At 36.3% G+C, this 17,474-nt stretch overlaps 3 protein-coding genes across 11 annotated transcripts in view; 2 read left to right on the forward strand and 1 right to left on the reverse strand.

Moving 5' to 3' along the window:
• Window positions 1-2,083, forward strand: part of LOC128022208 (sodium/calcium exchanger 1-like) — a 44,379-nt gene extending 42,296 nt beyond the window's left edge. For all 3 annotated transcript variants that reach the window (XM_052609542.1, XM_052609539.1, XM_052609540.1), the window contains one exon: window positions 266-2,083. In XM_052609542.1, the coding sequence (XP_052465502.1) occupies window positions 266-642 (377 nt within the window). In that variant the 3' untranslated portion in view covers window positions 643-2,083. The remainder of the gene's footprint in view (window positions 1-265) is intronic.
• Window positions 2,084-3,230: 1,147 nt separating this feature from the next.
• Window positions 3,231-11,372, reverse strand: LOC128022211 (transmembrane protein 178A). Its single transcript, XM_052609545.1, has 4 exons — window positions 10,522-11,372; window positions 7,302-7,415; window positions 5,575-5,712; window positions 3,231-4,580 (listed from the first exon to the last, which is right to left on the reverse strand). The coding sequence occupies exons 1-4, from the start codon at window positions 10,931-10,933 to the stop codon at window positions 4,339-4,341; spliced, it is 906 nt and encodes a 301-aa protein (XP_052465505.1). The 5' UTR covers window positions 10,934-11,372; the 3' UTR covers window positions 3,231-4,338.
• Window positions 11,373-15,690: 4,318 nt separating this feature from the next.
• LOC128022215 (mitogen-activated protein kinase kinase kinase kinase 3) overlaps window positions 15,691-17,474 on the forward strand; it is a 54,668-nt gene continuing 52,884 nt past the window's right edge. For 4 of the 7 annotated variants that reach the window (XM_052609548.1, XM_052609550.1, XM_052609549.1 and 1 more), the window contains exon 1: window positions 15,691-15,958. In XM_052609548.1, coding sequence (XP_052465508.1) covers window positions 15,863-15,958 — 96 coding nt within the window. In that variant the 5' untranslated portion in view covers window positions 15,691-15,862. The remainder of the gene's footprint in view (window positions 15,959-17,474) is intronic. The other 3 variants (XM_052609551.1, XM_052609554.1, XM_052609555.1) reach the window with 1 other exon arrangement.

Consider the following 17,474-nt stretch of genomic DNA (forward strand, 5'->3'; position numbering starts at 1 on the left):
TTGAATAATTTTCTTATTCATTTCATTCAACTTTTTTACAATATTGGAAATTTAAAAAGAAAATGTGTCTCGAAAAAGCAAATGCTCAACAATGCAAATCTTTAATGGTCCTAAAACTTCTTATTATGTTATTTGTCATTTTGGGCAAAATACAAGCTGGACATGTTTTTTTTTACAGTTTTCATACAATGATTCACACAAGAATCATCCATTTATTGATGTCTATTTTTTGCAGCCTATACAATATTTTGTTCTTTCGTTTCAGACACATTCGCTAGTAAGGTGGCAGCCATCCAGGATCAGTACGCTGATGCCTCCATTGGCAATGTGACGGGCAGCAACGCTGTGAACGTCTTTCTGGGCATTGGATTGGCCTGGTCCATTGCTGCCATATTTCACCAGGCACATGGCCAGTATTTCAGAGTGGACCCCGGCACGCTGGCATTCTCTGTCACCCTTTTCACCATCTTTGCCTTCATCTGTATTGCCGTCCTCATGTACCGCCGCCGGCCCGAGATCGGAGGGGAACTGGGTGGCCCGCAGACTCCCAAAATCCTAACCACAACATTGTTTTTCAGTCTCTGGCTGATGTACATCATGCTCTCCTCCATGGAGGCCTATTGCATCATCAAGGGTTTCTAACTCAGGCACAGGATGCTGTCATTAAAATCCTCGTTTATATAGGACTGACAGGAAGAAAGGGTTCAAAGGCAGCCGTAGACGATGGCAGGTGTCATTATTTTTGTGTTGCTCACTGTTTTATGTGCGTGAATGCACCTTCTCTGCTGTTGAGGTTAAACTTTTTAAAACTTTTTAGTAAAGCTGTAAAGATTTCAGGGAAATTATCGTATGGTAATGTTACTGATTTGGTTGACTGAAACCTGAAATCTGTAATATGACAAAACAGCAGATTAAATTCGGTCATTCAAATGTAATTTTTTGGCTAAATGGTACAAAAACAAATGAACTTTGAGATAAATTCTGTTCCTCTGGTCACATAATACTTTAAAGACCACTGTCATTTTAAATCTCATTCATTTACTTGAAACATTTCGCAGGAGAAGAATGTTCAACAAGCAGAAATCGTAGCAAAAGTGAACTCAAAATCTGGGGTTAAAGATGAAAGTATTGTATTTTAGTTTTTGGACCTGCAAACGGGTGTTTTGAACTATGAATGGTGTCTGATTTAAGACCATAAAAGTGTGGTTTTGTGAGCATTTTAAGCTTTTATTTGAGATGTACACAGTTCAGTGTTTTCGAGTAACCTTAAAACAATCCTAAGCTTGAAGGAAGAATGCTGCTCCACATTCCAGCTTGGTTACATGCGACGCTCCACAGACGTCCTATACGAGACACTCACTGAGGACAGTCAGAAGTATTATTATTAAACGTATTGCAATGTGTTTTGTGTGTTTGTCCGAGCTTGTACGTTAAGATTTTATCATGGACTCTGACCTTTCCATACATTTCTAATGCATACATTTCTAAACATACAATCAAATCCTATGTCTGCCTCAGCATTTAGACAAAAGATGTATAAGAAAATGTTTTGACATTGTACAAAAGCAAGTTAAGAATCTATTGTTTTTCTTCTTTTTAATACTGCTTTTTGAGGAATGCATGTTATCTCTACGTGTTTTTTTGTTTTGTTTTTTTTTGACTTCTTCCCTTAATGAAGAAAATCCTATTTTTGAACATTAGACAAAGATCAACACACATGTATGATAGAAAATCAACTGTGACACTGGGAAACTGATCTTATTGTATATAATGTTCAGTCTTCCTGAAAAGAAAATTCAGGATATTTTACTATTTTTACCCATTTGTGGACACGAGCACACTGGTTAACGTGTTTTTCCTTTATTTTTCACTAATGTTTGGTCAGGACATAGTGCATCATTGTGCACATGGCACTGTTTATCTACTCCAGCACGAGTGACTCGGGCCCCAAGCCTCATTTAAAGTACGTTTTACAGATACATTGAAGTCGTTTTCCCTCGCGTGTGCGAGTGCTCAGTACCTGTAAGTTTCATTTTAATTAATGTTATCTGTGCGATAATACAATCTTTTTATTTAGAGCATTGTTTGTTGTTTCAGCAATTGAGTTTTGTCTTTTGTCCTTTTGTGTGTGTGTGTGTGTGTGTGTGGCACACTTAACAGAAGTATATTCTTGCTGTGGAGCCTGCTATTCAAAACACCACAAACAAAAACGTTCAGCACCTCATTTGAAAGAAATTGAACATTTTCAGGATTTGTGTGTTTATTTATGATAATGTGGCGCCCTCTTGTGTCAGAGTAATGGTAAGTGCTTTTCTTAACTACTACGTAAACAAATCCATGTCAGTTGCCACACTTTTTGACCTTTAAATTTCCACGACTTTTTCCCGCCATTTGTGAATACTAGATAAGGATTGTAAATAAATAAATAGAAATAAATAGCGATTTCACTCCCAAAGAGAAACTTTTAAGACATTTAGCACAACTGAGCATAACAAGAACAATTTATATACACTTTAGTGTCATCGTTATAAATATTTTTTTGTCATTCTTTTCAGTGTTTCATGGCTTTTGTAGTTATAAAGTTCCCTGATGTTTCCAGATAAGTGCTGTTATCGTTTACTAAAACAAAAACTGCTAAAAATTATTTTCTTGAAATAAAATATAAATATACAGTAAAGATAAGATACTGACTTAAAAGGGAAAATTAGAGATGTTGCCTTAGCAATTAAAAATATAAAATGTATATGACACAGGTCATTGTAATATTACTAAAACTAAACCTGAAATAAAAAATAATCTATATAGTAACAAAAACGAATTAAAAATACAAAAGCACATACAGTTACTAAAACTAAAATTTAAATAAAAAACTAGAAAATTTAAAATAAAACTGTTTATATTATAAAGAATGATAAAAAGTACACAAATATTACTAAAATATTACAGTTTCTGGTTTTCCAGGACCATGTCCCTCAATATAAAAGCTGATAGCATCAACAAATCAGCAATATTAAACAATTATATTAAAAACTGCATTTCTTAAACCATACATAATGGCCAAATTGCTGTGTAAGGTGAACTCAACAGCGAACTTTCCTTTTTCTGCACAGGTAGTATTCTTTTTGGATAGGAGAAAGCATAAAACATGCTGGCACTGCTTAAAATGAGTCACCATATGTCTGTCAAAAATAAACCCGAGCCCAAATTCTGCCTAAGTTCACATGAAACAGTTTGGTTTCTTAATAGACCTTTATTTTATCATGGTAATATTTTATTTACAATACACTTTCAGGAACACAAACGGAAGATTTGAGGCAAACAGTACAGTTTCAGGGAAATGTTCCTGTTTTGGCTCAGTTTGGAAAACAATATCCAGCAGTTAATATAATCCTGGTCGCTTTATATTAGCGCCACTTCATGTGGAACGGAAGGACTTTCAACAATTTTTCAATAATGATGTGACATTATGAGAAGCCTTTCATGAGCGAGGCTGGTAGATTTGAGAGCATCCACTTTAAACATGTTGCCATATTAAGAGTGCACTGCTAGTGACAGTCACGTTCAAGTCCTGAATCTTCAGAGACATCTCATCCAATCACAAATTTGCATACCCACGTTTTAGATCTCAAGACTTCTTGTGTCTCTCTGATTTTTCAATCTTTTTGAATATCAGCCACCAGCTGTTACCCGAAGGTGATATATATGCAATCATGCCTTTATACATTTGTCTGATGTTGTGACTTTGGTGACATAAAGTGTCCTGTTCATCCCTGATTGATTTCTTTAGCTGATATTTTCATTTGAAATGAGCCAATGGTTAGTCGACTTGTATCCATTTACAAGTGGTGGGGAAACCAGTATGCTTTAATCGCATAATAAAAAAATAACACTGACTGTGATCAGAGCAATAATTTGAATTTCAGATGGTTTGCATAAAAAACTGTGGCTCAGATCCTTAGTGTGTACAATATTCACCTGATCGAGAGAATGATTGCATCACAACAACCCACAAACATACACATACCCATTTCAAATCAAAGGTTTTGCTCCTTATATTCACACATACTGTATATTTGTGTGTATTTTCTTTGTTTTTATGTGTGTGTGTGTGTGTGTGTGTGATTTGTAAGCAAATGTGTGTTGAAGACACAGAAAATGCAACAGTCTTGTCTTAACACCAGTTAGGTATAACACCAATACATCTCATGAGCCCAACAAAAGTATCAGAAATCTACAAGACATTCAAAACGGCTCCATACAGCATGAAGTCCCACTTGAACCCGTTTTACTAAAGCGCCAAGTGCTGATTAATGTCGTGCTGAGTCCTCCAGGCCGCGCTCATACAGACGATTCCCTTGCTGTTTTGGAGCGAAGAGCCTTTGAGCGGCTCAGGAAGGGATAAGTTGTACAGATGCAACCTGACGCCACTGTTAGGCCCAGACTGACCCATGCACAAAAGATGGACCACCCGTACCCGTGGTCTACATCACTGGGCAGACCATAGATGAAGGGAGGGTTCCTGGATAAGTCGTACGAGACACTGGCCGCGTAGGTACACAGTGAGATTGTGCAAAAGATTCCTGTAGGATAAAAAAAAAAAACTGAGCTTAATGATCTGATGAACACATGAGAATCCACAAAAGCCATCTGAACATCTGAAGAAAAAACAAAAAAACACTTCATGCACTCAACTGCCACAGCTTCAATTACAAACTGAAGGGACAGAAGCTATCAGACTCCAATGCTGGATGAAAAAACTTTATATAATTCATATACTAGACATTTGAGTACATAATGCATTGAATAAGTGTATAGTGCGTCATTTGGGACACAGCTTTTATTTTAACAAATTAAATGGTCTAAATGTATTTATATGTATCTTGTTTGGAATGGTGTAAGACCATCAAATATTCTTCCAGTCATATCGTGGTTCATGTTCGTGGCTTTGGAGAGTGATTTGCAGGGAGGGTGGGATCTTATGCTTTCAAAGCTTGCTTGCTATTGCTAGCCTCTCCAAAACTGCCTACCCTACCTTTAATTCATACTAAACACATTCAGATATTAAATGTATTTTTAAACAGTCGCAAACTTATATAAAAGAAGTAGCCTACTTACCTATCAGATGCTTTCATTTTCATTTTATGAATGAATGCGGGTTTTTGAATGAACTGTTTAAAAGAATGATTTGAAAGAATGATTCACTTACAAAGACAGTCATTTACTGCCTCCTGAGGGTGTAATAATGTAGTAAAAGGTGTACTACATTGTAGGAAATGCAGGAAAAGTGGCCGAAACTTTTAAACTTACCAGCAATTTGTGTGTGTGTGTGTGTGTGTGTGTGTGTGTGTGTGTGTGTGTATGTGTGTGTCTACATATATATATAGAAAATGAAGACAGAAGGAGATAAACAGATAAATAGACAAGACGTGGGAGAATGTACAAGGTAGACAAAACTTGGAAAGGAAAGAGAACCACCTACGAGAACGTGTGCTACTGGGCAAAATGAGTAACAAGTAGCTGAGCAAAAATGAGGAAAAAGTTAGAGAATAAAAGCGAATAAGCAGAATGGTGTACCTGCCATAAGGAACAGGAGTCCAGACACATGCTGGGTGAGGCTCTCCTCCCAGAAAAACCCCACGGCGGCCACAATGCTTCCACACAGCATCACGGCAGCAGCCATGCCCAAGAACCCCGCTGTAATGCGTCTCAGATCTGAACACCGTAGAAAAACACACTGTTTCCATGACTGCCGCCCACATAGCCAACAACACTATACAGCTACGAGTTACACCTTATCTTCAGGAACTTTCACTGAGCTCAATCATTTGAGTTTTGGAGTTGCTTATCGCAGATATTGATTTAGTTAGATTTAATTTGAAGGTGATATCACATTATAGAATCTGACTGGGACACATGCATGGAGGATGCAAAGCTTAATTAGGAAGCATTTTAACGAGGGCTGTAATTAAGGCTTGCAGGCTCCCTTAAGACTTGGTAGGTTACAACATCACAGGAGCTAATAAGATTCCTTCCGACAGAAAATGACATTTAACCAAGTTTGTGTACACAAAACAGTACCGTGGGGCACATAATAATTTTGTGGAGATGCAAGAAAAGGTTATGAATACATATTCATGACAAGCCATGTAATAATAACTGCATTAGCATGAGCTGTGTTCTTATCTATATAATGGACAATAGAACCCAATGACCATCTATCTTAAAATTTAAAAGTGTCAGACTGTTTTGTTGTCGTTGTTGTTGTTGTTGTTTTTTACAATAGACAGTAGCCTTTAGTAACGTCACATTTGTGAAACCTTATTTTCACTCTTTGCTATTGCTAGTTGATGACAGACAGCATTTGACTGGTTGAGTCACTTATATTTTTAGACAGTTTTTCCAGAAGAGAAACACTTTCACATAAAAAAAACAGCCTTTGCTTTATGTTTTTCTTCAGTTTTTTATATCTAAAAGTACTTTCATAACAGTTAAAAAGGAAAACTTGATATACTGTGAAAAATATATATATATTTTTCGAAGATTATTTGGAGTACATTTTACAAGAAAAATACTATTTAATTCTCTGTTATTCAAAATTTCCATTTTTAACTTAAAGCGTTACTTGTTTTTCCTTTGTAACTATTTATGAAATTTACTAGCCAAATCTGAGTGAAAAATATTTTTACACCCTTTTTTTTCGTTGTACAGATTTTCAGCACATATTTCCCAGGTAATAGTATTTAGAATATTTTTATTTTTCATTTTATCTTTATGTAGATGAGTTTTTATACATGAAAAGTGCCTTTATATTAAGAGCTCCTGCAGCAAGGGAATTATTATATTAGAGATCCCATAATGTCTTCACCACTAACATGCTTAAACTAAAAACAAAAAACTTGAAAATAATGTAAAAACACACCTGTTCTAACAATTTTAGTTACTTTTCTTTCAACCCAAAATATATATTTTTAATCTATACTTGGTAATATCCAGATCCTCAGTACTGTACTTCCAGTTACAATTGCTTCATATTTTTTTTCAATATACATATACAATGTGTAAGTGCTATACTAATAAATTGAACTGATTTAGTATCATAACCACAATCAAATTACTGTCAAAAACAAATATACTATTAACATGGCAGACATAGCTAGTTTTTACCAGTCATTTTTACATGGTATTGCACTGCATGCCTTTCTCTTTGCTGAGCACACTTAACTCCAGCTTGCATGCACTGCTTAATATTCAATGCATATCAAGAGCTGTAGAAGGCGGTGAGGAAGCTTTGGGTGACTTACGTAAGAGGTGCCACTCGTCCTGCTGTATGGTCCTTGTCAGGTTGAGAGGGATGTTCCTGAGTCTAATGGGTTGGGAGAAATGGTACTTGACAGATGTGCATCGGTCTGCAATACCTGCATAGGGATCACACACTGGTTTAACATCCCTGACCAAAGGACAATCTCTGCCCTTCAAATGTAGCTTTGCAAAGATCTAACCAATCAAATCCCTCCCAAATCTTCTGGTATGTGATTTTAGTTGCTCATACTTCATACAATCCTTGCAATGGTGTTGCTGTTATAATGTTTGCACTAATCTTTGCTATTATATTTGTTTTGTTTGTCTTTGCCTGGACGTCACAGCACTGGGCCAAGAACAAGTACAGAGCCAAGTATTTCTGAAACACCCGCCTCTCCGACAGAGTGACCTTCTGTCATTATTTCCGCCTGGGTTCACACCACACCACACAGATTTGGCTGGCATTGTGAGCTAATTCTGAGAGCTGTGTTGAGACTGCAGTGATCATGCACCAAGCCTGAGATTGAGAGTTATACTTTGTTTTTTTTTCTGTAAAAACACTGTCTGGGGTCATAACATGAAGGATGCAGTCAGCCGCATGGCACTTCATTCACTCTGAAAAATGAATCCAGTCTGGCTAGTTCTTATCAGTTCCTTAGAAATGTGTGGGTGAAATTGAAATGTGCCTTCCTTGAACTGACTACATTTTAATTCACAGCCAAGCCAACGAGAAACCTCGAAAATGGCTAGATGTGCACTTCTTCTGTATTCACTGATAATGAATTCAACTCTGTAGGTTTTCTCAAAGTGATATTTTTGCAGCCCTATATGAATACTAAAAATAGTATCTATCTATCTATCTATCTATCTATCTATCTATCTATCTATCTATCTATCTATCTATCTATCTATCTATCTATCTATCTATCTATCGCACCATGTGCTAGAACACAGAGATGCACAACTTTTTTTGGGGGGAAGTCGTGGCCTAATGGTTAGAGGGTTGGACTCCCAATCGAAGGGTTGTGGGTTCTAGTCTCGGGCCGGACGGAATTGTAGGTGGGGGTAGTGCATGTACAGTTCTCTCTCCACCTTCAATACCATGACTTAGGTGCCCTTGAGCAAGGCATCAAACCCCCAACTGCTCCCCGGGCGCCGCAGCATAAATGGCTGCCCACTGCTCCGGGTGTGTGTGTGTGTGTTCACTGCTCTGTGTGTGTGCATTTCGGATGGGTTAAATGCAGAGCACAAATTCTGAGTATATGGGTCACCATACTTGGCTGAATGTCACTTCACTTCACTTATTTTACAGTTAACGGTCACAATAAATACAAATTTGATTAAATTCAACATAAAAACATGTAAAATTACACACACACACACTCAATATTTTTCCATGATTTTTTCAGTTTTCCATGACTGTTAGAACCCTGTAACGTGTATCTCTTTGTCCTAGCTTATCATGAACAAGCCTCATTAAAATGTAGCTTAAATATGAGCTATGTGCTATCAACATCAGGGTCATGGGTTCAGTTCTTATGGAATGAATGAACTGGAAAAATGAATGAATGCTTTTGATAAAATCTTCTGCAAACTGCATATATGTATACACATCTATTGTGACTTATTGATGTGTAAATCTGTGTTCAGACAAAAGATCATAAATATATATAATCATATAATATTGTAATTAAATGGAATATAACTAATTGTATATAGTATACTCTTACTGATACATATAAACAATATAGCAATCAAGTTAAAAATGATCAAGAGAAATAAAGGGAATTTTGATCTTCTGGTTGCCATGGTGGACTCAACCCGAGCTCTTTAGAATGCCTGTTCTTTGATGAGCTGATTCAGGGACTCACGGTAATAGACTATGTCACAAATCAAAGCCTGGGTGCTGAAGGTCAAGTGATCTGTGTGACTTTGGCCTTGATTTAAATGCAAGGTGGCACACAGCTTCCACTTTTAATCCTGACATGATCAGATCTCTGTCATCTGTATTGACTGCGACTCATCACTCATTTCCTGTGCCTTTTTTTCACCTTGAGACTTTCATCTCTTTCAAAGGAAACTTTTGCAAAACAGCTGGCTTGCTTGGCAATTTAATAAAGTTTTGTTCTTTTGAGACCTATCATGCATGAAATTGATTTGCAGAAAGTGCTTTTGCAGTAAAATAAACAGGTCAAGAAAGAGAGAGAGAGAGAGAGAGAGAGAGTGAGCGAGAGAGAGAGAGAGAGAGTGAGCGAGAGGCAGGTAGTAGTGTCAGCAAAAAGTCCATTAAGCTTAAGTTCAGATAAGTGTCAGAACAAAAAATGATTAAATCAATTTTTCTTTTAGGACACGAGTCTGCATAAGCTTAGCTTAGTATTCATTCACACTCACCTATGTATTTGACGCAACACACCATACAGACCATCATCATCATCATCATCATCTTCATCACCACTCACAAATCCAAAGCCTGTACATTTAACATCATCTGTTAAACAGCCAGAACTACAGCGATGGGAATATTAACGATTCTGGTATGTTTCGATTTATTATGATTCAGTTAACTGCTTGATAATTATGAGATAATTTCACATTTTAAAGTTAAATAGGATAAAATTATTGCAAAACGTCTGTTTACCAAGACGTTTTCCTTTTCACTTTTTTCTCTTTATAGCTAGACTAGTAATTAGCCATTAGCCAATCATTATAGAAAGAACCCCCTACAAAAATCAATATGTTATATATATATAACTATATATACCACAATCAATGTAAATATACCACTTGTCACAACAAGATTCAGAATAACCGCAATGAATCTTGAGTACGCTAACAGTAGCAGGTTAAACTGACTGATAAATTGATCCACTCAAAAGAAGCAGCTTCATAAGAAGAACCATTTGTTTGGAAATGTAGATACTCTGGTCGCGCTGTGTTTCATAAACTGAAAAGAGCCGGCTCATCTGAATCATTCGTTCGAGAATCGGACTGCATTGTTGGCGCCGTTCTAGAGTTAACTCAAATGAACCGACTCATTCGTTTGGAATGGATTACACTAGTCGCGCTTGTGTGTTCGCGCTGGTGATTCAGTGCAGGAAACACTGTGAAACGAATTCACGTTGAAGAAACCCTAAAATAAACTCGAAAGTCATAAGCATACGTTGGTGCTCAGTGCATTTTGTTTTGTTTTGTTGCTTTGAAATGAACTTTCCATTCTCTTACCCTTAGAAATTAGTTTGTCAATATCCCTGTCCATTCCCTGGAAGTAGCATTTCCTCCAAAGTCCAGAGTAGGTGGAGAACAGCGGGCGCCCGCACTCCGTCTCCAAAATGCCCATGCCCAAAATCGCTCTCCAGTTCTCCAGCAGTTCCTCCTCTCGACTCCCTACGTGGATGGGCTTCATGAGAGCCAGGTTGCGCTTCGCGTCCCCACTGTCCACCAAAGGCAGGTGATAGATGGGCATCTCCCTGTTCTTCTGGTCGTTGGACTCCGACCCGTATTGGTCGCAGTTCTCCTTGTGGCTCCTGGTGTCGGTTTCGTACCAGTGGTCGGTAAAGATCGCAGTGACCAGCAGCGTGAGCGCCAGCAGGCTCATGGACAAGCTGATCGCCGTTACAAGAGCCCGTTTCTCCATGTCTCCAACATCCGCGCAACTCACTCAGTCATCTCTCACATAAAGAGTACTTTCCTCGCCGTTTCCAGGAAAAATGCACGGCTTTAAACAGCGATCTCTCATTACAAGTTGATGAGCGGAGTGTGTCTGTGCGTAGTGTGTGATGTGCGGTAGTGTGGGCATCTATCGGGGATGCGCGATGGCCGTGCCCGTGTTTACCTGCACTCTGCTCGGCGTTTGTGCATCTTCCTTTATCCGCATAAATGGCTTGTCCTTCTTTCCTTTTTTTCCTGAGAAGAATTATGCATCCACGTAGTACAAGATTTCACCGTGCAACTGAACGCGCGTGTGGGAATTTCAAGGTTGTCGCGCGCATACTGTGCCAACAATAGCTAAGGGTGTGTCAAGGAGACAGGCGAGGCGGTTTCCTGCAAGTGCGCGACTGAACTGTTATGATAGCGATGATGATGATGATGATGACTACAGTTTGACCAGCCAAACATCAATGCAGCAGAAGAACATTATGCAAAGGAAGAAGCAACTCAGACTGCAAAATCTTCTGAAGAAATGCTTAGTATGTTTTAGTAGCAAACACAAAGGTATTTATGGGTCAGTTATGTCTTAGTTATGATACAAATGAAATCTTGTAAAATCAACTTTAAGCCATGTGCCAAGTAGAAAAACAGCATTTGTGTTCATGGTTTCATACTCTGTAAGACCAAAAATAATGAATAACTTTGATAAAGGAAATGGGTTAAAAGACTAATGTTCCTCTTCTATTTGGACGCACTAATAAATAAAGGCTATTTCGATTAGCATTGCAAAATAAATATAAATGTTCCATATGAAAATACCTGAGATGGCTTGAAGAACACATATAAATTATACACTGTTGCAATCATGTGCTGATTCTCCTCCTATTTCATCATACAAAACATTTCTTTCTGCATTTTATTCAGCAGCAACAGATGCCTTTGTCCATGTAAGGGATTTCCTGAAATGTCATTTGTTTTATTACTCCTTTGAGTCTTGATTGTGAACTTTCCTTGCAGGGTGCCCTCCGTTGTCAAATATGAATGAAGCAAAGAACACATAAGAGTTTAATGCTTCATAATGGATTAATGGGCTGGATAATTATGAGTCATATTATCATATGGGCACTATTAATTTTTAAATACCGCCAATATCAGTAGATTGCTACACTCCTACTTAACATGATAATGATATTTCATTATTGAAATATAATGGTTATTGTCAATAACACTATAGCGATATTTCATAATGTAAATATCACGGTATATTGCGACACTCAAATTGACGTCCATGTACGATGAGCTGCTGTCCTTTGCTCTGTCCACTTATCTGTTTGAGGATGACTCCAGCTTTCTCAAGAGGAGGGATGTAAGTGATCATGTTGCTTAGAAATTAAAGAGATAGTCCACATAAAATGAAAAGCTGCCTAGTCCTAATTTACACTCTTTTGCAAAAACCAATGAATTGTTGCAATTCTAAGATATATTCAAAACCTGAACTACAACCTGAATAAATATAGAAATGTATATGTCTATTTCTATATAAAAATGACTACCACAGTATAAAGTCCATATACGTAAAAAAAAAAAAAAAACTTGAACGCTTTGGAAATCTTTCTCTTATATTCTACAAGTTTTATATTTCTAAGGTTCATGTTAGATTTGAATTTAGTGTATCTTGTAAATGTAGTGTTTTCAGCTGGGTGATATTCAGATATCTGTATTGTCCACTTCTAAAATTGACAGTAATTTTCTCGTTCATTTCTCAAGGGCCTTGCACTGTTTTTGAGAATGTATTTCCATGTGACAAACGTTTGTTGTTTGTTGATGTTTTGTTAATGATTTGCGGTTACTTCATAAAAGAGTTGAAAACAAAACAGTGATTGTTAACCTGATTTTGCCCCCCCTCCCCACCCTGAATGTATATAGATAATTATATCCATTGTAATTAATAATGTAATTTAAAAACATAAAAAAATAAAGGCCAGCAATTTGTTAAGAAATTAAAACTATTATGTTTTTATGAAGGTAAACTAAATTTAATTTAACAAAAATTATGTTATCTTTATTTAATTGAATTGGTTCTGTGAACACAAAAACTCCTTGTAAAGTGACTTGATTAATAATGTTATAGTAACTTCGAAGATTAAGTCAGTATTTTCAGTTAAAATGACCTACTAACAGTTACTTTCAAGAAGGATGTTTCTTTAACTCATAATTATTATTATATTAACTTATCTGGTTTGACAGTATACATTTAAAAATCAATTACTCTTTATACAAAAAGTTTGTTTTTTTTACTTTTGAAAATGTAATAAATAATATTGCCCTTGGGAGCATTTTATTTACGTTTTTATTTTATATTTAAAAGGTTTTTATAATCCATTAGACCTGAACAAAAGCAACTTTTCATAACAAGGTCAAAATATATTCATACGCAAACATTTGTACATTTTGACACGAGGGGGGTAGGGATGAACTCAAGCGCAGACAGGGATGCACAAAACACAGGATTTATTAAGGGAAAAAGGGGAAAACAAAACCCACGAGGGCGAAAACAATGACTAGGGCAGAGACTAAATAACTAAACAAGACTGGGTTGATGCGATAAACAAAGACTCTAAACACTAGAACACTAACTACTAACAAACACTCACGGGTAACACAACGACTTCTTCGAGGGGTAACAATGATACTATTTCTCACAAGCTAACATGTAGAAACACAAATGTAGAAACAATGAACCGCACAAGACAGCACACTAGGGGATATAAATAAGAAGACTAATCAAGACACAACAGGTGGCACAGGTAAGGCAATCACACAAAACTAGGATAACAAGGGGGGCGGGGCAAGGGAACGAGACAACACAAGCACATGGCCCAAAGACAAGGCCATGTGCTTGTACACAAAACACGGGTCTGTCATGATCCTGCCTCAAGACTAGAGGAAAGTCAGGAAATGAAGGCAGAATCATGACACATTTATATGCATCTATTTGCATTAATGTCAGACTGATATATATGGATCAGGGTCAAATTTGGTCATTTTACATAATGTATTGTAAAAATGTTTTTATAACAAGGTAAAAATATATAAGCTTTATATGCATTTCTGCTATATGAAACAGTCCAAAGTTTGCTTATTTTACATAATGTAGTGCACATTTTCTCTCTCTCTCTCTCTCTCTCTCTCTCTATATATATATATATATATAATAAACAATTTAAATAATAATAATAATAATAATATACATAATATATATTAAATAAAAGATAAAATATTACACTGTAGATAGAGCCGTCTATCATCTACTTATGTAAAACCAATTATAATTTTTTAATAAATATTAAGAAACTGATAACTAGCTGAGTAGAAAAAAAATGGTGTAGAAAATATGAGGATCTCAAAATGAATGGTCATTGCATAAAAACCTGAAGAATAGACTGGAAAACACATCTAGAACCGCCAGGAAATAATACTTCTCTAAGCTGTACAGGAGAACAGTATGTGCTTTGGGATGTTTGATAACTGCCGTCATGCTGAGACCTTGATCTGTGCCAGTGCATGCTTTAATAATCAGTCAATAAACTGCATCCTGGATGTGTGCCTGGCATTTGAGAAATAAATTAGACTGAATAGTCCTGGCTCATAAAACCTTCATAACAACCACATGGTGTAAGTATTCAGAAGCTCTCTCTTGGCACACACTCCTCTGTGATTCGGAAATAAATAGCGCTGAATCACAATCCTGTCTGAGCTGCAAGAGAAGAAGATGGAGGAAGACGTATGAGACTGTTTTGTAAGTCACAACCGCATGGAGAATCCTGACAACTGTTATTTTGTCAACTGTCTGTGATTTGTCACATTACAAGAGATATATGTGAGAAAACAGACCTCAAACTGCCTTGTGTGACTCCTAAAATGAAGAAAATGTATGTAGAAAGCCACAAACATCACTGTTATCATTACATACAAACCATAAAAATAACATTAAAAGAAAGAAAGAAAGAAAGAAAGAAAGAAAGAGAAAGAAAGAAAAAAACAGAAATTTAAAAGTGAAGGAACATTTCTGTACACAATCACACTGAAAATCACACTGGAAATAGGAAGGGAATGTATTTAAGGTCATCATAATCAATTACATCGTGCTTAAATTTTTGCCTGCACTATTGAGCATGTTTCAAATAAATAAATAAATCAATCAATCAAAATAAAAAAAAAAAAAAAAAAAATAACAATCTCTGATGAATTCCTGGTTTCTCTTTTTGGTACATAGTCTTCAGTTTTCATGAGTTTTCACTTTTCTGTGAAGTCATGAGCTGAACTTCTCGCAAGAAAGGTTAGTCAGTGACCGAGCTAAACTTCTGCTTTTAATGTGATATGTTAAATTAAGTCAAGCTAAAAAACTGTCATTAATTATTTGAAATAGGCTACAAATTATACATTTATATGCTCAATCAATAGAGTATATTTTTAATAAAAAGTTCACTCTGCACTGTCTAATATTAACATGTACATAGTCTATAAAATCAAGACAAAGTAGCCTTTCAAACCAGTGTCACTGACCATATTCAAACTTCAAAACAAGAAAATGAATTAAGGAAAATGCCATTCTAATATATACTGTGAGAGTATTTCAGACAAGAGTATTCATCAGAAGCAGGTTGGTCATCTGACACAACCCATCCTCCTCCTCTCTTCATCCTCCCATTCCAGACATTCTCTCTCATTCACTCTACGAGCGCAGCGCATGCGCACTCAGCTCACGGGAAGCCATGTTAAAGTTAGTCAACTACTGAGACTGAGATTCCCTTCTGACGCCGTATGTTTCTTTTTTTTTTCGGGTTTTCTCCTTTCGTCCGTGTCAGGGCCCCAGCAAATCTATCACTGATAGTCAGAGGCAGGAGTCCCCACGATGAACTCTAGTTTCGATCTATCCAGGCGAAATCCACAAGAGGATTTCGAGCTTATCCAGAGAATAGGCAGCGGGACCTACGGGGATGTTTACAAGGTAAAAATGTGTTTTCTACAAACAAGGCCTATATTTTGGACGGTGCAGTCCATATGTAATGGGCCAGATCTTTATAATAAAACCGGAGTGAGGCATATGGGAGTTTAAATGTTCTAGATCTGCAAGCATAAAGATTGTACTTCTCTTAACTGGATTGAGACACTGATCACTTAAAGGTGCCCTCAGTCATTTTTTTTGCGAATTATATATATATATATATATATATATATATATATATATATATATATATATATATATATTATTTGATATATTTCTATATTTACATTTACAGTCAACTAATTGAATGGCACTATGAAGAAATATAATTAAAATACATTCATATAATATGAAGACTAAAGATCAGTCAGTCTTCTTGTAAAAGCTGTATTATTCTAGATGGAGTGGGTCCTTCATGGGCACTGGCATGTTGACATCACATGACCGGACCTGTCATGCATTTTTTGCAGTTACTACTACAAATCAAATACAAAAATAATGTATTTACTTTATATTGTGCTTTAGGAAAGGCTGACTGGACAATAAAATCAACAGACAAACAGGTCAAAATAGCTATGCCGTTTGATGTATAAACACTGTACCAAAAATAATGTCCACTATGTGTCTAGCCTAATGAAAAACATCGATGAAAAGGATCAAACAAGAATTACTATGCAGATAGTGAACAAACTTCATCCAGGCCAACGGGTGTCAGTATAAAGCACCTAATTTACTGCTACAGTTGTAACAAATAAGACCAAAAACATAGGCTGCGTCAGAAATACGTATAGCTTCTAAATTAGTAGATGAAAAGCATTATGTCCGAGTTCATAGTATTCATAAAACATTAGGTCGGAAAGTACTCTGGTTTTGTCCTATGTGAATTTCAGTGAAGTGACGCAACTGTAAGTCACATTACAGTGCTAATATGGTGGATGTAGTATGTCCAGATTTCCTTTCTTATTACATATAGAACATAGGCCTACTTTTTAACGTTATTTTTAAAGCAGTATCTTGGCAGATATTATGCATATTCAGACACAGCTTTATTGAGTGCATCTTTAGCCCAAATCATTTTAACGTTTGTCCCTCTGTTAATTTAACAATAGTTGTTCATTCAGCACTTACTGACCGTCGTTTTGTTCTAAAACTGAGTGGCTTTCTTTATTCTTTGAAAACAGAAAAAATAAACATTTAGCAAAATTACACTCTCAATCATCGTTCTTTTGAAAACGAAAATGAACGGTGACTGAGGCTTTCAATCTTCTTTAACCAATGACGATAGAATTTTCAATTTTGTATGAATTGTTACATTTTAAAAAACACAGAAATAGCATCAAAACACTGATCTGTCAAACTCTGTAAACATTATGCGGTTAAGACACACTCAGTTGTACTCTACAGCCTTTCATTGCAATATATATTTACACATTTTACATGACTTCATGTCAACTTCATTCCCAGCACTTCAGAATGAGTATGATTGAATAACATTATTGTGTGGTTTTGTTTCAGTGGC

Source organism: Carassius gibelio, chromosome A11 (assembly GCF_023724105.1).
Source record: "Carassius gibelio isolate Cgi1373 ecotype wild population from Czech Republic chromosome A11, carGib1.2-hapl.c, whole genome shotgun sequence".
Taxonomy (NCBI): Eukaryota; Metazoa; Chordata; class Actinopteri; order Cypriniformes; family Cyprinidae; genus Carassius; species Carassius gibelio.

Excerpts from the sequence above, each read along its gene's own strand:
- LOC128022211 (XM_052609545.1), bottom strand. The coding sequence starts at position 10,933 with ATGGAGAAACGGGCTCTTGTAACGGCGATCAGCTTGTCCATGAGCCTG. Across the intron at positions 7,416-10,521 it reads TGACAAACTAATTTCTAAGG|GTATTGCAGACCGATGCACA; the intron begins GTAAGAGAATGG and ends ATCCCTATGCAG. Across the intron at positions 5,713-7,301 it reads GGACGAGTGGCACCTCTTAC|ATCTGAGACGCATTACAGCG; the intron begins GTAAGTCACCCA and ends TACGGTGTTCAG.